Source organism: Cololabis saira, chromosome 6, assembly GCF_033807715.1.
Source record: "Cololabis saira isolate AMF1-May2022 chromosome 6, fColSai1.1, whole genome shotgun sequence".
NCBI classification, from domain to species: Eukaryota; Metazoa; Chordata; class Actinopteri; order Beloniformes; family Belonidae; genus Cololabis; species Cololabis saira.
Window position 1 is genome coordinate 6,107,541 of NC_084592.1, and position 24,642 is coordinate 6,132,182.

A 24,642-nucleotide genomic window follows, 5' to 3' on the forward strand; every position below is an offset into this window, starting at 1 on the left:
TTGTACAATGGAAAAGTGGTCCAAGTGTCCTGTGGAGAGCTGCATTATTGTTGTCTGCTATTTAATGAGACAGTTGTAGTCAGTACTGGAGTTGTAAAAAAAAAAATCAGGGGGGATGGTGGATTTTATCATATGGGGACAGATAATTTGTGCTGATTACAAATAATATAATATATTACAAATAATAGCAGTGACCAAAACACCTGCAGAAATACTGCAGGAATGACATAGCAGCAGTTAAATGCAGCCTTCTGTAAGCTTTAAATATCCACTGGACTTACATCAAATACATCAAAACACAACAATAAAAAACACTTTTCTGAACTTATCAATATGACTCTGTCCTTCACAGGATAAGTAACATGGATCACTGCAAAAACAAAAAATCTTAACAAGAATATTTGTCTTATTTCTAGTTAAAATGTCTCATTTTAGTTAAAAAGTCTCATAACACTTAAAACAAGACTCATCACTGGAAAAAACAACAATTTTCACGTGTTTCAAGTAGATTTTCACTTGAAATAAGTAGAAAAATCTGCCAGTGAAACAAGATTTTTTTGCTTGTAATGAGAAGATAAATCTTGTGTCACTGGCAGATTTTTCTACTTATTTCAAGTGAAAATGTACTTGAAACAGGTGAAAATTGTCACATTTTTCTGGTGTTATTTTTCTGGTGATGACTCTAAATGTTGAAATAGCAGTAAAACCACATTCATTGATGAAATGACATAAGGGATGGAAAGGAGGGATGGCAGTTTTACAGGGGGGATGATTTTGACTGTTTTTATTTCAGGAGGGATGCCATCCCCCCTCATCCCCCCTCATCCCCCCTCAACTCCAGTACTGGTTGTAGTTCATAGGAAGAGGAATATATAGATGTATCCATCCTCTGTCTTCCAGAGCAGTTACAACCTGGTTTATTGTCTTCAAACCAGTTAAGACGCTTGTTCCTGATTGAACAACAGTTCAAAAGACTTGCCTCAAATTAGTTTGCTTCCAGCTGAGTTCAAATTCTTTTGATGATCTGAAAGATTGTGCATGTTTTGCTTGTGTTTGTGCCTGCAGGGAAGATGCGATGATGGAGTACTTGAAGATCGCTCAGGATCTGGAGATGTACGGCGTCAACTACTTTGAGATCAAAAACAAAAAGGGCACAGAGCTGTGGCTGGGGGTCGACGCCTTGGGCCTCAACATTTATGAGCACGAAGACAAGTAACCGGCTCTCACGCACGTGCACACTCACACTAGAGCGAGGCTGCTTCCCCTGCACAGAGATGTGCTTTTTATTTATTCAGAGATCACCAAGACAGACGATTGGGAACTAGTCAAGTCGGTTTTAATGATCACAGAAAGGAGACTGAACATTGATATTAGAGAGAAAGACAAACAAATCATGTGTCTGTTTAAGGTACGATTAAAGTACGATTAAAGTTTCTTTCGTGAAAATTGTGACTAAATATCATGGTCAACGAACCTTTATCACCTGAGGAAGAAGAGACACAACGTAAATGCTGGTCATGTGACGATAACGTTAATTAGATATACAGGACTGTGTCAGAAAATTAGAATATTGTGATAAAGTTCTTTATTTTCTGTAATACAATTTAAAAAAACAAAAATGTCATACATTCTGGATTCATTACAAATAAACTGAAATATTGCAAGCCTTTTATTATTTTAATATTGCTGATTATGGCTTACAGTTTAAGATTAAGATTCCCAGAATATTCAAATTTTTTGAGATAGGATATTTGAGTTTTCTTAAGCTGTAAGCCATGATCAGCAATATTAAAATAATAAAAGGCTTGCAATATATAAGTTGATTTGTAAGTAATCCAGAATGTATGACATTTTTGTTTTTTTAATTGCATTACAGAAAATCACAATATTCAAATTTTCTGAGACAGTCCTGTATAATGCAATATCGTAGACAAATAAAAACGATACTAAAATGTAGATTACATAATAAAAACTCTGCTGAAATGTGTTTTCGTTGACCAAAACGAGACAAAATGTTACAACAAACATCCTTAATATCAATTTTTATGTAAATGTAAGTGCACTTCATTAATATAGCCCTTTACAGCCACCTCTAGGTGAGCAAGGCTGCTTCATGAACAGGACAGAAATGTGTTTTTTATTTATTTAGAGATCATGAAGACGGACTGTTGGGAACTAGTCAAGTCGGTTTTAGTTATCACAGAAAGGAGACTGAACATTGATATTAGAGAGAAAGACGAACAAATCATGTTTCCAGTAACACCCAGTCTTGATTTATTTTAGAAAGATCCCCCTCTGCAGTTGGCCCGCACAATAAGAGAGAGTTTGGAGACATAATTAGTTAATTTAACCCACATTTAGTGTCTGCTGTTATCCGCTAGCTGCTTTAACAAATGGTGGTTTGATGAAGCGATTAGTTTTTATTTGGAGGACGTTGAGATGAGACTGGATTGCTGGATCAATAGCGCCCTCTTGTGGCGGGAGAGAAGCAAGCAGGGGAATTGTAGTATTATTGTTCTGCACACATGGCCCGTGCATGTACAAGCCAAGATGTGAAAGTTTTTAATGATTTATTTTTTTGTCACCCAACATCAGAGCTTGAACTGATAGTTCAATAAACTAAAGGCATTAACTTCAATGTTTATTTTGTAGGTTGTCGCCAAAGATCGGCTTCCCGTGGAGCGAGATCAGGAACATTTCCTTCAATGACAAGAAGTTTGTCATCAAGCCCATCGACAAGAAAGCTCCAGTAAGTGTTGACGGATTCACTAGTGATTTAAAATGAAATAAAAAATTATTTATTTTATTTATCTAAAATGTATTTATTTATTTTTGCATAAACATAAAAAATGCCATCTGCGCTTCCGTCAGGACTTTGTGTTCTACGCCCCGCGGTTGCGGATCAACAAGCGCATCCTGGCGTTGTGCATGGGAAACCACGAGCTGTACATGAGGAGGAGGAAGCCGGACACCATCGAGGTGCAGCAGATGAAGGCCCAGGCCCGGGAGGAGAAGCACCACAAGCAGATGGAGAGGTAAAACACTTACAGCCTGGCAGCTCCATCCTCAACTCAGGGCCAGTCGCTTTTATTTACAGGACTGTCTCAGAAAATTTGAATATTGTGATTTTCTCTAATGCAATTACAAAAACAAAAATGTCATACATTCTGGATTCATTACAAATCAACTGAAATATGGCAAGCCTTTTATTATTTTAATATTGCTGATCATGGCTTACAGCTTAAGAAAACTCAAATATTCTATCTCAAAAAATTATAATATTCTGGGAATCTTAATCTTAAACTGTAAACCATAATCACCAATATTAAAATAATAAAAGGCTTGCAATATTTCAGTTGATTTGTAATGAATCCAGAATGTATGACATTTTTTTTTTTTTTTAATTGCATTACAGAAAATAAAGAACTTTATCACAATATTCTAATTTTCTGAGACAGTCCTGTATATAGCATCTATCCCAGTACACACTGTCTTCAGGTGATGTTCAGAGACCCATCATGACCCCCGGACACATTATTAAAAGAAACAATTGCAAGTAAAAAAGAAACCTCCCCTAGCAGGAAAAAAACCTTTAAGCCAAGCGGGGGCAAGGAAAAACTCCCCTTTAAGAGGGAAGATGAAGGAAGGCAGAAGGCGGGTAGAAAAGAGGAGGCAGATAAGACGGAGAGGAGAGGCATAAATATATGTTCCAATTATTCTGCTGAAAATTAGCTTTATCTTTCTTTCTGTGGGTTTCTTCTAGCTTGCACACTTACTAAAATTTGGGCGGGGGTTAATAGTTAAAGGGCCTGTCTGCCATTCTTCAAATTTTAGAAACCACAAATGAGTTTTTCTATTATTATTATTGTTATTATCCGAACACATCATCCTTTTTAAAATGGTTTCAGTGAAGAAAAGGACCAACTCAGCCATCCAGAGGATTTTAAGGGGTGCTCTGAGTTTATTTCTTATAACACTACTCAGGTAACTCTTGTTAAAGGCCAATGGATTACTGGGAGAATAAAAATAAAGTTCTTCCCACCGTATCCATCCATCTTGAACTGTATAACTGATCAGACAGAAGCGATGACACCACAGGAAGAGGAAGGTGGTCGTAGGAGCAGCTCTGCTGGACAGAGGTATTGTGTGTGATGAGGTCTAGGTGAGGGAGGGTTGCAGCAGGTCTGCTGTGTGTCCTGTAGGGGGCAGCAGAGCACACACTCACCCTCTGAAGGGCTTACCGTCTCCATGACCTGGTGCTCTGGAAAGAGCCCCAATACCAGGATCTTCCTTAAAGGGGACCTATTAATAAAAACAGGTTTTCTCTTGCTTTAACATATATAAAGTGGTCTCCCCTCAGCCTGCCAACTCAGAGAAGGAGGAAAGCAACCAAATTCTGCAGTGTCTGTACAGCCGCCCTGATGAGCCGTCCAGTGTGATGTGGATCTACGAGCCAATAAGATTCTGCTCCTGTCGTTACGTAACCAAAATGCAAACCACGCCCACAACTATAAAACCGTGTAACTGCATGAGCGTCCGACTATCGTAGCACTGCGTGACATCGGACGCTCTCTGTCCATCTCCCTCCAGCAGCTGCTACTTTATTGAGGTTTTTGTAGTGAAATGAGGAGGAATCATAGAGATAACTTCTCATTTCAACTAACTGGATCAACCGTTCCTCATCCATGACTGTTTCCTACAGCGCTTTCAACCGGCTTTCAACGCGAGCGGCAGGAAACGGCCAGCTCAAAACGCAGCGCTGCGTCGCTGCGTCCAGTTAGGACAGTCCAATAGAAAATAAAGCAATGGAATTGATTTTGTCGCTGACGCTCGCTCGCATCACATGCAGTTAGGACACGGTAACTCCGCCGGCCGGACCTTCCACCATTTTTTCATAGCGGTGTATCGCGTCATTCAGGCAGCCAATCAGCACAGAGCCTCATTATCATAGCCCCGCCCACTCAGAATCCTGCATAGATAATGAGGTTAGAGACTGGGATGATAAAGACATGGCTCAGAGGCTGAATTTCTAATTTATATAGCAAAAAAAATCAAAAGCTTATTTTTAAGACATTCAAGGCCTGTTTAAAATAGGCATTAGATGCCATAATAGGTCCCTTTTTAAGGAACCCTGTGGAAACTGTCTTGTTTAAACTAAGAGGTAGTAGCTCCTAAAGAAGATGAGTGTAGTCAACATATAGCAGTCCCTGAAGGATTCACCAACACTTCCAGCTGTCAGGTTGAGTTGTGACAAGATCATCCACTGACATTAAAAAGGACGCCATCGTGGTTGAAAACAGAGAAACTTTTCAGATGTGTTTTCATGAAAGGAAATAGGCCAACATGTAAAAATAGAATCTACTCTAAATGTACAGGGAAGTGTAAAACTGGTGGTCTGGGGGTGAAGCTGTGACTTCCAGCTGCTACTGGTTGTGCTGGTTTGGATGGTCTAGAACCTTTTACCTCATGGCAGTGAGGAGAGACGCTTGGAGCAATGGAGGGACGTACACATGACGCTGGAGATTTCCTGATGCGCTCTGTCCTAGATATGCCCAGGAGGAGAGGAGATGCTCATGGGCCGTGATCGCACCGCTGAGAGGATCCCGGCCCATGAGCTCTGTGGGCGTTGGGTCAGAGACGGTCCAGTTCCAACACCAGATCACGGTGCAGATTGCCAGGATGCTTTCAATCTGTAGAAGCTGGTCATGATGCAACAGCCTCAACTAGGGATGTCCCCATCAGGTTGTTCTGGCCCCGATATGATTCAGTCATTTGATTTTGAGTATCTGCTGATATCGAGTCCTGATCCCATACTTTCGTAACACATTTAAAATGATGAAAAAATGCAAAATAAACAGATCATGGTTGTCCCGCATTTTTATTTTATTCACCTTATTTTATCATTTAGCACTTAAACAGAGCGTCAACTCAGTTCAATACAGTTTTATTTATACATCGTCTATTTCAACAGAAGTTGTCTCTAGGATCTTTCAAGAGACCCAGAACATAAACCCCCGAGCAATTATTACATAAACACAGCGGGTAAAAACTCCCCTAGTGGGAGAAAAACCTTAAGCCAAACAGTGGCAAGAAAAACTCCCATTGGACTCTCCCTTAGAAACCTGGACCAGGACCTGGATCATTAAGGGGGGGCAGAGCAGGAGAAGAGAAAACAGACAGAGAATGAAGGAAAAAGAGAGAGGAGAGACACAGACACTGTCAAAGGTACTAAAGAAAAGATATTAACTGTCCGTGAGCAGGAGAACTAAGAGTTCTATGTACATATCGAGGGCCGAAGAACATAACCACCTATCTGAAAATTTCACTTTTTCGGGAAAACACAAAAAAACTGTACCTGGTTGGTATCATTAACACATAATATAGTAATATAGTCCCAAAACAGTGAAATGTATAGGGGTATCCTTTAAAAATAGCATTCTACAAGAAAACAACACGGTTTTTTGTGGGGGGGGGGGGGTGTGCAGGGCAGGATGTCAGCAGCATCCAGCAGACATCCACACAGACAGGTGGGAGCAGCAGTAGATGATCGGGGGGGGGGACTGCAGGTCACAGGGGCCCTGTATGTGGAGGCTGCAGTTCTGTGCTGGATCAGACTTCTTCATCAGTGTGGGTTCATGTGTGTGGGTTCTGGGGTTTTGGTTTAGTTTCATAAGGTTGAGTAAAATACCTCTTCAGTTTGACATAAAGGCTGCAAACACCATGAACTGATCTCATTAGACCGTTGATCGTTGTACGTGCTCAGCCCCAAAGACATGGAAACCCTGTCTTCTACCGTGTGCACTAGTTTGCCTGTTTGTGTGTATATGTTAAGCATGTTTAAAACAACCACAGCTAACCAAAGTGCTGTACAGAATAAATAACAAGACAAAACAGCTCAACACATAAAATGTTAAATAAATACAGTAAGTCAAAAGACTTAAAATAAAGGTAACAGTCATTCCATCAATCAAGAAAATAGGATAAAATAGAGAACAAAAGGATCAAATAAAGTCAACTGTCTTGCTAAGTGTTAAGGAGAAAAGGTGAGTTTTGACAGGGGATTTAAAGCAGACAGAGAGGAGTCCTGTGTGATTTGCTGAGGCAGGTTGTTAGTTTTGCAGCTGCAGCAGTGAAGGCGTGGTTCCCTCTGAGCTTCCTCTGAGTTCAGGCTCTCAGGAGCAGCTGATCAGCTGACCTGAGAGAGCGTATAATGGTGTAGAAGCTCCGACAGGTACGGCGGGGCAACACTATTCAAGGATAAAAGTAAATAAAATACTTTTAAAATGAATCCTAGACTGTATGGGCAGCCAGTGGAGTGAGGCTAAAATGGAGGTAATGTGTTCATATTTACGTGTGCCAGTTAAAAGGCATGCTGCAGCATTTTGAATCATCTGGAGACGGAGATGGAGGAGGAACAAACCCCCACATAAAGGGCTTATATTATCAAGTTAGTTTATTGTTTATTAAAAAAGATCCCCATTAATCTTCACCATGGGAAGACTATTCTTCCTGGGGTCCACACATAGACATACAAAAGAACAATAATCCAACTCAAAAAGGGTGAAAAACATTCACTACAATTCCTGAAATAATAAATTGAACCAAAAATAAAAGATTAAGTAACCCACCAACCATCCACATCTTAAGTAACAATATTTGCTACTATCACCAGATCTGTTCCACTTTTGAGCAAAATAGTTTGCAACGACTTTATAATTTATAATATACCCATACCTCTATTTATAGTAGTATAAATATATTACATATCATAATATACTCATACATTAGTATGTACATTAGTCCATTAGTCCTAAAAATGATCAAATTTCTTGATAAAGATGTTGAAACTAATTTGAGTAATCAGCGTGCATAGCTAAAAATACCTATGTGACTATTACAAGAAGTAAGAAAAACATTTTTCGCCACTTACTGAAGGAAAGTAAGCGTTGAAAATGTGGTTTAGCCGTTTATTATACTTGAAAATAAAGCATACTGCACCAGACAAACATACACAACGTCTGTAGTTTAATTGTTTATAAATAATCACTTAACTGCTAACACATATTTAATAGTTATTACTCTGTGTTGTCTTGACAGGGCTCAACTGGAGAACGAGAAGAAGAAGCGGGAGCTTGCAGAGAAAGAGAAGGAGCGGATAGAGCGAGAGAAAGATGAGCTCATTGAGCGGCTGAGACAGATCGAAGAACAGACACAAAGAGCCCAGAAAGGTGGGGTCAAATCCTCTAAATGCAAAACAGTACCGTTTACATGCTCCGGCATTCCTCAACGCCTGGGTGTCATCTGGTTGTCAACAAGGCGTTTTGACAGTTGCTTTTCCACATTCCTCTGACTGAAAGGTCAGGCTGGAAGTGTTGCTAGTAAAAGTCCTGCACGCTGAATTTGCATGAAGCTCCAGCTCTGGCCCAGACAGCCCGGGGTCTCTGCTCAGGCAGCAGCTGCTGCAGGTGACAGCTTCCAGACATCCTGCTGTTTTACTGTGTACAAGTCACGGTGAGAAAGCTCTTCCTGTCCTCGTAATGTCAGTACTGGCACACAGAGGTGTCAAAAGTATTCACATTCATTACTCAGGTAGAAGTATAGATACTAGAGTTTAAAAATACTCCTGGAGAAGTTGAAGTATCAACTCAAGTTTTTTACTCAAGTAAAAGTATAAAAGTACTGGTTTCAAAACTACTTAAAGTATAAAAGTAAAAGTAATGTAAGGGGGGTAAAAGCCATTAAGGACAAAAGCCATTGAAAATGAATGTATCTTAGTATAATGCAAATATATTAAAGAAGCATATATGTGTACTATTGAGCATTAACATGTTTCAATTCAATTCATTTATTAAGGACTGCACAACAAGTCGGCAGAATTTGCTTTCGGCACAGCATAGTGCCAGCACATAGTACTGTGTGGCAACAGACATCAGTTATACATTTAACATACATGAGCAGACATTGACATTAAAGCAGACATTTACATACAGACTATACATTTAACACAAATGGAGTATGGAGATGAGTGGAGTTCAGTAGCCTGATGGCAGTGTTTCAGAGCAGAAGATATGATGACTAGTTGCCTATAAGTATTGTAATGGTGCAAAAAGTCAAACTTCAGAGGCATGTTATCATTTATCCTAACCTTTATTGGAATGTACATCCAAGTTTAGTTGCAGGAATCTGAGGGAACGGATGTAAGAACAAAACTGGACAAGAACATCTGAAACAACCACAACCAAATTCACTCTATCCGGATGGAGCAATTTAACTGGATAGTTTTTATTAAAGGCCGAAATGAAATAGAGTAACGAGGCTGTTTTTAAAATGTAAGGAGTAAAAAGTACAGATAATTGCGTGAAAATGTGAGGAGTAAAAGCAAAAAGTCGGCAGAAAAATAATTACTCCAGTGAAGTATAGATAACCAAAATTTCTACTTAAGTAAGGTAACTAAGTGTTTGTACTTCGTTACTTGACACCTTTGCTGGCACACGTGTTGCAGAGCCGGTAAACGCCATCCTTTATCATAAATAAAGCGGGATATTATGATCATACCAATCCATTATTTTTAAATTCTCATATTCTGAAGTTTAAGAGACTTGGTTTATTATAAAACAATGCAAATCATGTTTAAAGCAAAAAATAAAACACTACCAGACAGAAGTGCAGAAGTTTTTTATAGCGTCTGAGAGTAAATATGAGTTAAGAGATGGATGCAGATTTTTGTTACCAAACGCGATAAAAGAAGTTAAAAGAAGATGTATTTCTTTTAAAGGGGTCCAGCTGTGGAATAGTGTTGATCTCAAACTTAAGCAATGTTCTTCCTCTGTTATGTTCCAAAAATCATTATGTGTATTTATATTTGGGAGCTATGGCTGTAATTGAAAAAAGGGGAAAAGAGACATGTATGTACAGTACATGTATCTGTGTGTACATGTATGTATGAAAGTGTATGTACAGTATATGTCTATATTATATGTTTGTTTTTTTGCTCTTTTTTTGTGAAAAAAACCTGTCTCTTCCTTGTTGTTCCTTGTTGTTGTATATATGACTGAAATAAACTTAAACTACCGTAAACATGGGCTCTGGCACTCATCTGCTTGTCTGCAGAGCTGGAGGAGCAGACCCGCAAGGCCCTGGAGCTGGAGCAGGAGCGGAAGCGAGCGAAGGAAGAGGCCGAGCGGCTGGAGAGGGACCGGCAGGCGGCGGAGGAGGCCAAGGCAGCGCTGGCCCAGCAGGCCGCCGACCAGATGAAGACCCAGGAGCAGCTGGTATCTGCACCGGCTCTTCAAACTGTTTCACAGTTTTATTTAGTCATTGATTCAACCCCCTTTTGCCAGCTTCCACTTTCTTTGACTTGTTCTGCTTCTTAACTCATCAAGATGCATCTTTAAAGAGACACTGCAAAAACTCAAAATCTTACCAGGAATAGTTAAAATGTCTCATTTTTAGTCAAAAATCTCATTACACTTAAAACAAGAGTCATTACCAGAAAAATAACTTATTTCACAATTTTAGTCAAGTAGAAAAATCTGCCAGTGGGACAAGATTTATCTCATTACAAGCAAAAAAATCTCTGGCAGATTTTTCTACTAATTTCAGTGAAAATCTACTTGAAACAGGTGAAAATTGTTGTTTTTTCCAGTGACAAGTCTTGTTTTAAGTGTAATGAGATTATTTTGTTACTAAAAATGAGACATTTTAACTAGAAATAAGACAAATATTCTTTGAGATTTTGAGTTTTTGCAGTGTAAAAGTAGTTATCAATATTTGACTGCATTTTGAGATATGAATTTAGTGACATATTTCAAGTAATTTCAGTCATAAGTACCAATGTGTTGCTCTCTTGTTAAAATGCTATCCTAGATTTCAGTGTTAAATTAATTGTTATTTGTAACAGGCTGCTGAGTTAGCAGAGTTCACCGCCAAAATCGCTCTGCTGGAGGACGCAAAGAGGAAAAAGGAGGAAGAAGCAACAGAATGGCAACACAAGGTACTGTAACCTCTTCGTAGCGATGTGTGGGGCATTTTTCCTGTTCGTCCCTTTCTAGGAGGCTCCATGAGCCTCGCAGACGTTTGACCCTGGATTCAAACTGAAACGCCACATAGACGTCCGGTTGCCATTCATTTTCTATGAAAGCGCTGCGAGAGGCGTCGGAGGCCACGGAAGCGTTGGAGGTGTTGGGAGCAGCATGTTGGAGCATCCAGGAGTCAATTTGAAGTTGAAAAATCTCAACTTTATGCAAATGAGCAGCGGTGACGCCGAGGCAGCGTCCAATCACAGACCGGATTCCTGAAGCGAGAAGCCTCAATGCAGATTGTACTTTCATGTTCACGCAAACGTACACTCACTCACATGCGTACAGGAGCAGAGCTGTGCACTAACACACTTATTTTATCAGGAATTAATATATTTCATCCAGCAAACTTGACATTTTTGCTGATTTGACTGCCGTTTTTACCTGAACTGCTCATGTGAAACAATAACTGATGGTTGAGGAGCTGGATGATCTGAACCCATCCCTACCCCTAAATTTTGCGCGTTCCCGTGAGGGTAGTGGTGTCCCAATTCCTCTTTGCATGTAGGGGTAGTGAACATAACGAGGGCTAGGGGGTATCAATCTGGCCCTTCAGAGCGAGGGATTTCAGATGCTGACTTAGCGACCGAGGGCCAGAAAAATGTCCCAGAATGCTTTACGTCATCATTTGCAGACTGAATCAAACAAAAAAACATGGCGGACATTTCTTATTTTTTAGTGAATAAAATCAATATTTTGAGTTAGTTTCTGCATAAAAATGCGTTTTGATTACATTTCTAGCGAGAAATATATATTTTACTTTCATAATATTCACTCAGTGGATGTACATAATCACTCGCTTGCCCGTTGTTGCAAAGATCTCGCCAGAATAAAGGCTGGTTTATGGTTCCTCGTTACACGATTTAACGCATACCCATAAATCAGCTCCCGACCAGGCGGCTCTTCTCACCCCGAAAACATCAGATCAAATTTCTTAACAGGCGTTATTTGGATAAACTGAGCCCAGGTTGGGGATCTTAACGGTTAATTTTACGCCTGAAAAAATATTAAAACTTAATAAAGTGGCATATTAACAGCGCTACAGCGGAAATTAAAACAGCTTCTAGCTCTGGGCTTCCTGATATGGTGTGACGTTTGTGCAAACGTAACTACGCAGTCGCTTACGTACCCGAACGTAAACCACGCAGTGACGTAGCAAGTGGTGTCCCAATCCCTAGGGGAGATTACAAGGGCCCTACGCCTGTGGCTTAATTTTTAGGGCTAGTGGTAGTGGGTGAGGGCTAGTGTTAGAAAGTAGGGGGTGAATTGGGATTGGCCCTTTATTTGCTACATCGATCCAACGCAAAATAATTAAAAACCTTGCTTATTAATCACAAAACACAGTTTAAACAATGTGACCAAATCCACTATGACCCGGTGTGTCAGTGTTCACCCAGACAGACTGCAGCTGTTCATGATGGCTGCTGTTGATCCAGGACCAAACTTGTTAAGGAGCATCAAACTCACTTTCTCACTTATCTACGCGGAAATAACGCCGAAATATAAAGAAGGCCTTTTAAAGTGTGATTCATGTTGAAATAGGAAACTGAGGATGTGCAGCTTTATATAGATATGTGTAGACTATATTAAATTTGTTCCCTCCAGTTCTGCAGCTTGACTGCAGGCGTCGGCAGACTTTGGCTAGCAGCGGTGCAGGAGTCCTGAGCCTCCACAGGCCGTTTTTGGCGCTTTCAGTGTGAATCCACCGTTAGAATGCTGGTGGGAAAGTGTGGGACAGGCTGGGAGTTGCTATGTGCGCTTTGTGGATTTGCATGTACTGTACAACAAAAGGTCGAGGGAGGAGTGGTGGCATAGCTCCCGTGGAGCTGCAGAAACGCACGTAAGCCATAGCTGAGGGCACCATGAAGGGTGGGGTCAGGGTGTGTAGTGAAAGTGGATTGCAGGTGGATGAAAACCTGGAGACTTTAGTTAAATAGAGATTTTGATACTTCAAGAACGACCAAACCATGATTTTTGTACATGACCAGTTGAATGTGCAACCTCGTTTTTCTGCCTTCCTTACAAACACCAGGAAACTGGACCATATTACACCGGTCATGAAATCACTACACTGGCTTCCAGTGAGTCAAAGGATAGAGTTTAAAATCTTACTGCTGGTCTACAAAGACCTGAATGGTCTTGGACCAAAATACATGCTGGATCTGTTAGTTCCTATGAAGCTCCCAGACCCCTGAGGACCTAATGTGTCAAACTCATGGCCCGCGGCTAAATTCCGCTCACCATAACAATTTATGTGGCCATAATTGTCAAATCAAAGCAGCCGCTCTCCATCACGCAGCAACCTCACTGCCAGAATCATTCATGATCATTCATGATCTGATGTGGCCTTATATTAAAATGAGTTTGACACCCTGCCTTAGGTCATCTGGATCTGGTTTGTAGAACAAGAGAACAAGAACCAAGCAAGGTGAGGCAGCGTTCAGTTATTCTGCTCCTCACTGGTGGAACAAACTTCCTGCAGACCTGAGGTCTGCTCCAACTAGGGGTGTAACGATACACTAATCTCACGATACGGTACGATACACGATATTGAGGTCCCGATAACGATACGATACGATATTACAGCAGTATTTTTTTAACAACCTTGCATGAGGAACATAAAAAATTTTCTTTTTTTTGAAAGACACAAAATACAAAACAATGCTGTGCATTTGCCCTATTGTTACAGTTTGTAATGCTTTATAACTGTTTAAGTTTTAAAGAGAAAGCCAGGCCAACCATTTTCCACAAACTGAACTAAAAGTAAATGTCAGGTTGGCATTATGCATCTTCAGTTTAATACAAGTACAAATATTTTGCAACAAACTGAATAGTTTCTCTCATGTATGATTTGACTTTTTTCTTTTCCAGAAATTTAACAACTAAAATTAAATAAATAAATAAAAGTAAATAAATACATACAATTTTACATCATAAAAAAGATTGATTCATGATCACCTTATAAGTGTAAGAGGAGATTTATTTTTGTTAAGAAGGTTATTTTGGTAATTCAGGGTTCATTATTTTATAAATATATTCTTTATATTCTGATGTAAATCAGGGACTATAATGACACTAGTCAGTTTATCTGTAGTGATTAGTCTGTTTTAGATTGGGTGGAGTGATACGCCACAGTACGAGCTGAAAACCCTCCCGTGATCGGGACCAAAACGGTACTAGTTTCTTCTGAGCGGAGGAAGATTTTGGTCCGCGGGTCGAGGCGCGGTCGGATGCGCGTTACTAGTCAACACAATAGATTAATATTAATAACCCAATATCGCGATACACTTTGTCACCTCCACGACACGTATCGTGACGTTTTTGTATCGCGAAATTTCGTGGCACGATATATTGTTACACCCCTAGCTCCAACTGTCAGCTCCTTTAAATCAGGCCTAAAAACATTACTGTTTAATTAAATACCTACCTGCTGTACTCTACTGCCCTTACTTTTTAACAACTTGTGCTTTTTATTATTTTACCTCTTTTCTTATTTTATTTGTTATTTACTGTTTAATTATGTCTTGCTGCTTTTAATGTTGATATAAAGCACTTTGAATGACCTTGTGTTGAATTGTGCTGTACAGATAAACTTTCCTCTCCTTTCTTCAGGCTCTGTCGGCGCAGGACGACCTGGAGAAGACCAGGGAAGAGCTGAAGACCGCCATGACGTCTCCGCCAGCCCCCGAGCACGACGAGCAGGATGAGACCAGCGCCGAGGCCAGTGCCGAGCTGCTCAGCGACGGCGTCAGCAGCCACCGCAGCGAGGAGGAGCGCATCACCGAGGCGCAGAAGAACGAGCGCGTCAAGAAACAGCTGCAGGTGAGACGGCGGGGCGGGGACACGGGTCAGCAGAAACACCAGCCTGGAGGAGGAAGACATGTAGGAGCAGCTCAAAATACACTTTTGTTTATTTTTGTTACTTTAACATAGCAAATAATTCTGCTAAAGAAACCAAAGATGGACTAGGACTGGGGATCGATTCAAATGTCAAGAATCGACTCCGATTCTTAAGATTCAGAATCGATTTATCAAGATTCGATTCCGAAATAGATTTGGTTTAGTGTCATTAAAACTGTGTTTTTGAGCTGTTGCATGAATTATATGACTGTATTTATGCAACATATTAATACTAGTATTATATTGAGATTCAACAGCAAGCATTGGCAGCTAATGATGCTGTAAGGACCAATCAGCTCCCAGAATGCTGATAGAACTGATTTCAGAAACATTGTGGGTCAGAATTACCAAACAGATCCAGGGAGGAAACAGAGACGGATGAAATCGTTTTTATTTTTTCCCACATTTTCGGTCTATTACAGTTTTAAATTTTTGAGAATTTGGTTTTCAGCATTTTATGCAAATGTAACCCCCAAGACAGTATATAAAGTAATGAAATATAGACAATTTATGCAATTATAACTGAAAACTTTAATGTTTTCATACCCTTAAACATATTTAAAGGCAAAAACATGGCACTAGTTATTCTCGTCTCCAACAAAACATTCCTTTTTTGGGCATAAACAAAAAAAATTGATCTTTAGACATATGAATCGATTTTTAGGAATTAATATGAGAATCGATTTAGAATTGGAAAATCTATTTTTTTTTTCTACACAGGCCTTAGATGGACAACAAGATAGTTGCAGCTGAAGCGTGAAACTGCCCTCAGTAGCTCTATTTATTATTTCAGCTTCACGACTGTAACAACCTGCGAAAGCTAAGAGGATTTGCATTTCCTGCCATGTTTTTGAAAAAAATGGTGCACTATTATTATGTTTCAAATGTAAAAAGCAGCATCATAGTAAATAAAAGGAGAAGCTGCTCCGTTTTATTTAGTCACTCTCGTTAAATTGTGCATCTTTGCGTCTTCAATAAAGCTGCTACTAAAGGGACATTCAGAGAAACCTTGTGCACCTTTTCATGACTTGCTGGACTGCAGAAGTGGAAACATCAGACACAAGAGGAACTCTCAAAAACACCTCTTACAAAAATGATCCCATCTGGAATAATCAGCCAACCTTGTGGGGAAGTCACCTGAAGGGGCGGATGTCCCTGCAGGACTTGCAGGGACTACATGCTGTCTTTCTGCTCCGTGAATGGAGGGTAATCAAGACATCTGATGTCCAGGGCAATAATTGTTATCGCTTTGAAATATAATCAGTTAATGCAGATACGCAATATATTAAACTCTGGGCTCAGCACTGCCCACTAGTGGAGGAATTGACTCAACCAACGTAAAAGACGAGTGGAAGTATCAGGACGGCGCTGTAGGACCACGCTTGAAGCCAGAGCCGTCTGGGAGATTTGCGAGGCCCTGTGTGAAATGGCCAGGGGGGGCCCGCGCAAAATTTTTGGGTTTTTTGGGTCGGATCGGGTGTCTATACGCACAATTTTAACTCTCCAATTAGCAAAATACTGGATACAAACACATACACACGTTTCATTATGAAGCAGTGCATTAACAAGACATGAAAAGTCAAGATATTTTTTCTAGTAATGCCTGTTTATTACAACATTGTTCACACACAAATAATCTTACATGAATCAAATCAGCCTGTTACTGAGAGCGATTTATATATTAGTGACATAGGGGCCTAACTCAACTGACATTATGCAGTGTGTGATTCATTCCAGTTCTGCACAAAACAAAATCGCTCCAGTTAACACATGAACAACATGCTTATGTATATAAGGTATAATCTTCTCAAATTATAGAGGCTAAATAAATGAAAAATATGTGCCTCGACTGCCTCAGGGCGGGCCCCGCGGCTCCTTGAGACCCGGTCGGATCAGTGATTTTTGTAACAAATTTATCAAACGAGCCTTTCAGAGAGGCATTAAACTCTTCCATTTTCTTTAGTTTTTTTCTTTTTTCATTCCCTGGTGGAAATTTCCTGAATCTGTCTCGTTCTCTCGACATTGTGTGACAGTTTGTTCCAACTCCACCGTCTGGATCAGAGCAGCTTGTGTCTGCGCTTGGTCTGATCAGTTGTATTGAACAACAGACACGCAGCTGCGCAGAGACATCAATCAGCAAGCACATCATTGCACATATATTTATTGATATGCACAGACTAGTACACATTTAGGTCTGTAATGGAACGTGACTGTTGATATTTATAAGGGAAAGAAGGAAAAAAAATAACGGTCCATGGGGCCTCGTGCTATGGGCCGAGGCCCCGTGCGGTCACACGGTTCACACACCTTGCGGCGGCCCTGCTTGAAGCAGACGTGCCTATTTATATGGGAGTAAGGGAGCATTATTAGCTCTTAATAATATGAATTAAATGCCTTTAACACAGGTAGTTATGACTTAAATGTGCAACACATCACAGTTCACGCATGTCATCTAGATTGGGCTTCAGGATATCGGGACAGAAAAATCAATAAAATAGATGACTTTTCATTACCAAGAATCTCATAAAAATATCATACTTAATGTGACTAACTTCAAAAATAACTCCCGCATTCTCTCTGCACAAGACTTTCAGTTGCTCTTCTTTTCCCTTTTAATTCCCTAAATGTGTTGGATTCGTTGTTCATTTCGTTTCTTCTTTACACAATTGTGATTTGTAAGTATTGCGTCGTCGTCTTTCGGACATATTTCTGTAGAGATTATGGGCCATCCTGTCAGATATGTTGCTGCATCCAGGAAGCTCAGTCCCAGCTCCTGCTCATGGTCCAGGGAGTGTCTCCTCCTCCGACGTCTGAGCCTCCCGCCCACCTGAACGATGCAGAGCTTCTAGCATTATCAGGGTTCTTCTCAGTTTTAAGCAAAGATTTGAGTTGTTTAATTAGTATCCTCTTTTATGCTGTCCTTTGATGTTGAAATCACAGCTTCACTCCATTTTTGTTTTCAGTGAACATGGGCTCAAACATGTCTGACCCTGCGCTGACCAATGGGGAAGCTCCACCCACTGCGGGATGTTTGTGTCAAAATGATTCAATCAAAAAAAAATTTTTTGGGGTCTCAAATATTTTTTTGCATTCAAACACTTTTTTTCTTTGAAAGTTTTTTTTTTTATTGAAGTGATTTTTTTTATTTTGTTTTATTGAAAATATTTTTTTTATTTTTGAAGCAACTTCTTTTTTGATTAAATGATAGACACAAATGTTCTACCCATAAAATGGCCCAAACACAAAACAACACTACTTCAATAAAAAAAGTTGCTTCAAACAAAAAAACTTCTATCAAAGAAAACATTTCCAATCAAAGCAAAACAGTGTTCAAATGCATTTTTTTATGTCTCAAATATTTTTTTGCATTCAAACACTTTTTCTTTGAATACATTTTTTTGATTGAAGTGAATTTTTTTTTTATTGAAAATACATTTTTTGATTGAAGCTATCTTTTTTTTTTAATTAAATAATTAAGAAACAAACCTACCTCCATACTTTCCCCCTGTCTTCTAATTAGAACCCTGTATTCTCCATTTACCCTTTTTAAAAGTGTTGTTCATCAAACGGGATATTCCATCAGTCAACCTACACATGCAAATATTTTGAGCTGCTCCAAGCTGAAGGTGTCCAGTTTGCTGCTTCCTGTGTTGTTAGTGCACGCGCAGATATGCTCGTGGTTTACTCTCGTCTTAACCGTGAACCGTTCATCATCGCACCACTCTCCTCTCTTCTGTCCAGGCTCTGAGCTCAGAGTTGGCCGAAGCTCGAGACGACACCAAGAAGACGCAGAACGACATGCTCCACGCTGAGAATGTCAAAGCAGGCAGAGACAAGTACAAGACCCTGCGGCAGATCCGCCAGGGCAACACTAAGCAGCGCATCGATGAGTTTGAGTCCATGTGAGCCAGGAGGAAGGCTGGACACGGAGCTAAGAAGAGACTGCTGGTCTCGTTGCCATGACAACGCCTCACTTTACTCGTAAAAAGCCTAAAACCCGCTGCCACTCCACGAGCTCCTGCTTGTTCCCAGGAGAAAGACCAGCTATGAGGTGTGTAGCTTCAGCCTCGCCAAAGCTCTGCCCGGCAGCCGTTGGCCAGTCGCACTACTTCCTGCTTTTTAGAGCTCTGTCCTCGTCCCAACAAAGCACACGTCTTTTAATCAGGCTGAAAAATGGCAAGTAACTCCCTTGTACATGACTGACATTTTTAACGCTTGCATGTGTGATGATTAAACAAGACTCTTAGACAAAACTTGAAACTGGACAGAAATGGTTGCGCTTTTACTACAAAATAAAATGGCCATTAGTAGCTGTAGCTTGTTGATGATGGCGGCAGGCTTAAGTATATTTACTTTTTTTGTCCTGAGCTGAACGATTTAAATATTTTTTTTTAAATGCCTTATTTGTCTCATTTCTTTTCTGTCTAGTAATGTCAATTTTGTTTTGGGACAGTTCTGCCGTTGTTTATCCGTCAGTTTTACGTCAGTTTGATTCTTGAATGACAGTTTGCAAAAGCTCTCACGGGAACTTGTAAGCAAACGGAGACGCAGACCAGATCTTTCTGTCCAACGATGCATTTGTTCAAATATATATTTTGCCCCACAATAAAGAATAACTTTATATTTCCAGTTTTGAAGTGGTTCCTAAAATCCTGAGTGAAGGTGAAGTCTGGAGGGGGATTTTCTTTTCTTCTTTCCCGGACATTTGGATGCACACAAAAGTCTGTACTTTCCCCTTAAAACCAATTTGTCCTCAATGATTTTTCTGCTAATAAATTGTGTTTGTATGTTGGTCAAATACAACAATATAACCTTCTGAGATTATTATTTTTTTTATTAAAAAAAAGACATTAAAGAAACACCTGAGGGTTTTCTTGGCATATCTGCTCTGGTCAAAATACCAAAGAAATGCCATAAAACACTTCAGAATCATGTTTATTTGGCCAAGTCAGGTCAAACAAGACATGGAATTTGACTTGGTTATTTTCACTGGTAATCATTAAAACTTGAGAGTACACTCTAACTGTAGCTCAAACCAGCACATCCACTTAACTGCTAGAATAATACTTATAATGGTTTTGTTGTTTTTCTCTAACATTTTAGTGGAGCGGCTAAGAGTGGATTTTAGGCAGAATCGTGCATTTGGTGATACAAGCATGAAAATTGGCATGAGCAGTCTCCATGGGTCACTTGACAAGAAAATTGGTCGGGCCACTTGAAATTTCAAGTTGGCGGCCATTTTTCAAGATGGCCGCCACCTCGGTCGATCAATTAAGTGATGTACGGTAATTGTTTGGTTGGTGATATAGACATGAAAATTGGCATGAGCAGTCTCCATGGGTCACTTGACCAGAAACTGCTCACAGCCACTTGAAATTTCAAGATGGCAGCCATTCTTTGAGATTGCCACCTGGATTTTTAAATAATATATTTTCCCATGTTAATTTGAGCTCCTAAAAAGGCCAAGAGTAGATTTTTTTACTGTATTTTGTCTAACTCCTCACCCTTGACCTGTCCGATGTGGTAAAACCTGCCAGGAGTTGCCTCCTAACGGCATAGCTCTCAGGGTTCAGTGGCTCTCAGGGTTCATCTTGAAAAATGGCTGCCATCAAGTGGCCCGGACAATTTTCTTGTCAAGTGACCCATGGAGACTGCTCATGCCAATTTTAATGCCTATATCACCAACCAAACAATTACATCACTTAATTGATCGACCAAGGTGGCGGCCATCTTGAAAAATGGCCACCAATTTGAAATTTCAGGTGGCCCGGACAATTTTCTTGTCAAGTGACCCATGGAGACTGCTCATGCCAATTTTCATGTTTATATCACCAACCAAACAATTACATCACTTAATTGATCGACCAAGGTGGCGGCCATCTTGAAAAATGGCCACCAACTTGAAATTTCAAGTGGCCCGACCAATTTTCTTGTCAAGTGACCCATGGAGACTGCTCATGCCAATTTTCATGCTTGTATCACCAAATGCACGATTATGTGACTTATCTGCTCCGCTATTTCTCTAATTCTAACATTCTCCTCATCTGCACATTGGCCTCCAGCAGTTGGTCCTGGTCCCAACTACTGGGTGGGGGATCAGTTCTATGCACATTCTGACAGAAACACAAGTAGATTAATAGCTGCAAATGTTCAGAACTCATCCCTTGCTCGAATGATGAATGAATTAAACCCCTGTGGGTCTTTTCCTCTGGAATGTCAAATTTGCTTGTTGAAGTGTAAAATAAAACTAACATGAATCAAAGAAAAGGTGGGCCCTTGATAGATCTTTTCAAAAAATAGGAAAAATAAACGTATTTTGGGGGGTGGAAAAAGATTTGAGCTTCTTTCTGAGGCTCCTGCTGGTTGTGCAGAACTGTCCTGTCCACCAGAACCGAGGGGCTGACATGACACCGTCTCCACCACTAAATCAACCCACACAGTGAGAGTGGAGGTGAATTAATGCCAGTCATTTTGGTTAAAACGAGTCCAGCCCGGATTAATTTTGTGTTGTAAAAGTACCTACTAATCCAACTTTATACATGCGTATAAGTGAGTTGGTAGCAAGTAGGTTCATTGTTTTGTATGATGAGTAAGTTCATATGTTCGTGCTGGCTCCTAACCTGAGCCAGCTAAGAAATGAAATGTTAGTATGAAGTCAGATTGTCCTCTGAGTTTGAGTAACAGGCCAGTTATAAATAGATCCAGTTAGGGACACGGTGGTGCAGCTGGTAGTGCAGCCCCCTGACTCCAGCACCCACACCCCGGGTGGAGTTTGCATGTTCTCCCCGTGTTCCCTTGGGTAGCTAATGGAGCGTCACAAAAACATGGGGGGGATCTGGCCACAAAAACGGTCTGGTTAAAAGAAGCTGCTCACTCCTCAGGTTCAGGAGACCTGAGCTCAGTGCAGGAACTCCCGGGGTTGATGGAGGGAGCAATGCCCAGGACTGTCTTAGGGAGGAGCACTGGGTGATAAAAATGGGGAAAAAAATATATCCTGTGTATTTTAAAAGGCCGTTATCGTACATGATAGGCAGCTGAAATGCAAATAACAATTTCGTTCAAGGTTTATCATAAACTGCCAATGACTTAAAGGGGACCTATTATGAAAAACAGGTTTTCTCTTGCTTAAACGTATATAAAGTGGTCTCCCCTCAGCCTGCCAACTCAGAGAAGGACGAAACAACCAAATTCTGCAGTGTCTGTACAGCCGCCCGGATGAGCCGTCCAGTGTGATGTGGATCTACAAGCCGTTCAGATTCTGCTCCTGTCGTTACGTAACGACGCCGCGATTTACATTGGTTGGCCTCCGATGCGTGAAACCACTCCCACAACTAACTCCACCGGCCGGAGCTTCCACCATTTTTCCGTAGTGGTGTATCGCGTCATTCAGGCAGCCAATCAGCACAGAGCCTCATTATCATAGCCCCGCCCACTCAGAATCCCATATAGAGACTGGGATGTTAAAGACATTCCTCAGAGGCTGAATTTCTAATTTATTTAGCAAAAAAGCTTGTTTTTAAGACATTCAAGGCCTGTTTAAAATAGGTATTAGATGCCATAATAGGTCCCCTTTAAGCTTCATAACTTGAACTTGATGATAATTGATAAAACTCCTGTAGAGCTGTTCAAGTTTACAACACTTGATTTTAAGTTGTGGCAGAATAGGTGAAAACCAGGGAGCAGAGTGGGTGAATGATAGTCTGAGTTTTTACTGGGGCAAGTGTGGAGATGGTCATTGTAACCAGTTGATCAGGAGGAGAGGGGGGAATGAAACTGGAGAGGCTGTCAGTACCTGAGGAGAGAGCTAAATGTGTTTTACAGTAGGGAAGGAGATAACCGTGACTGTTTAGTTTTGGACAGTTTCAAACTGGAGTTGAATGAAATGAACATGTGATCAGAGATGGGAAGATCATCTGCAGAACAGTTAAATGAGTGACACCACAGCAGCAGACCAAGTCCAGAATATGTCCTTTAGTGTGGGTAGGAAAATCAATGTACTGTTTTAGTCCAAAACTATCCAGGCATGAAGTAAAATCCTCGGCAAGAGCTTGGTTGGAGTTGTCCATATAAATATTATAATCACCAAACACAATGACATTTGGAAAGAGAGAGCAGATGTGAGCAAGAAAAGCAGAGAAGTCAGACTTCTTTATACCTTGATGAAACTGTTGAGGGGATTCTTTGAGTGTGTTGGAGTTGTGAAACATTTAAAACATGCAGGCCAGTTGCATGCTGGTTAAAGGATTGAGTAATATTGATGTTAAATTTAAAATTAACAATGATATTATTTAACATTATCGAAAACTTTGGTTTCAGAAACAACTACAAGGTGACAAAGTGACAGGCCGTTTCAAAGATGTTATTTTATTTTAAGTTTAGAGTTTTATCTAGACCTTAAACTTTATTAACTTCTAAAAATGAATACATAAGTAAATAAAAGCCCTCCCTTTCTTTCTTTTCTAAAAGTTTTTCTCTACACTGCAAAAACGAATTTCTTAGAAAGTTAAAGAGCCTTGTTTCAAGAAAAAATAGACTGTTTTCAGACTATTTTGCTGGTTTTAAGAGTTCTAGTAAAGAAAATCTTTCTTACTCCATTGGCAGAGATATTTTTGCTCAAAATAAGACAAATTTGACTAGATTTAGGAATATTAGGCTGATTTCTAGCAGGGCTGTTTTTGCAGTGTATGACATGAAGGTGGAACATGTTTTGCCAAGTACAAACATACAAAATGTAGAACTTAAAAAACAAGCACCTGATTAAAAGAAATTTGTTTTTATTATTTACCCAAAAAATGTCCTGTTGCAGAATATATGTATGTGCAAGATCCACAAATCAAGTGACATTTGAACTCTTGGGAAGGAGTTTATTGATCATGTTTACAGTACATCACACACACAAACAGTTGGCTTATCTCACTGGGCTGCAGTTTCCCAGAATCTGCAGTTAAATCAACTTTGTTTTTCCTGGTTTGTCTTAGGTTTCATTACCCCCCACATACTATGGAGCAGAACTGGTATTTTCAAAATGCAACTTGCTGATCACACACATGAATCATTGCAATTAAACATGTTAATTTTTGTTTATTTTGGTTCAGTATCACTATTGGCACGACAGGGGAAACACGGAGAAAAAATAGACAACTTTTTACTTTGCTTTGGTCCCCAAAGGGATGCAACCCTTATTTTTGTTGCAGAGTTGACGCTGCATTAACCTCCTAAGACCCAATATATGTATATATTTTAATTGTTGCTTTTGGCCCTCATTAAGAAATGAAATATGATGACAGACAACACAGTGTGTGATGTCCACATGTGTACACCAAGTCTTGGGAGGTTATAGCACATTAGAAACCCACCTTTAAATAAACGGACACCATTTCTTTGTGAATGGTAAAATTCATAACATACAATCAAGATATGAGACACAAATTAGGAACAGCATCTGTTGAGACAAAACCCACATACAACTGTGTTCAGACTTGACTTGAAGCACACTTTAGACTGAAATGAGTAATTATATTTTGAATTAATTAAATATTTAACACTTTTTGTGTCGTGTGGCAGAAGCTGCAAAGTTGCTAACTAGCAACAAGGCTAGCAGATTAACTTATAACATTTAAGGAAAAAAATTTTCTGATGAATTCCACATTTTTGATGTGTGTTT

The 24,642-nt window shown here is 40.0% G+C and overlaps 1 protein-coding gene across 3 annotated transcripts in view; it reads left to right on the forward strand.

Moving 5' to 3' along the window:
* The window catches only part of LOC133445726 (radixin), a 60,408-nt gene extending 40,801 nt beyond the window's left edge, over positions 1-19,607 (forward strand). For all 3 annotated transcript variants that reach the window (XM_061723098.1, XM_061723099.1, XM_061723100.1), the window contains exons 8-15: positions 1,066-1,212; positions 2,653-2,749; positions 2,872-3,035; positions 8,098-8,228; positions 10,111-10,271; positions 10,901-10,993; positions 14,691-14,900; positions 18,720-19,607. In XM_061723098.1, coding sequence (XP_061579082.1) covers positions 1,066-1,212; positions 2,653-2,749; positions 2,872-3,035; positions 8,098-8,228; positions 10,111-10,271; positions 10,901-10,993; positions 14,691-14,900; positions 18,720-18,884 — 1,168 coding nt within the window. In that variant the 3' untranslated portion in view covers positions 18,885-19,607. The remainder of the gene's footprint in view (positions 1-1,065; positions 1,213-2,652; positions 2,750-2,871; positions 3,036-8,097; positions 8,229-10,110; positions 10,272-10,900; positions 10,994-14,690; positions 14,901-18,719) is intronic.
* The last annotated feature ends 5,035 nt before the right edge of the window (positions 19,608-24,642 follow it).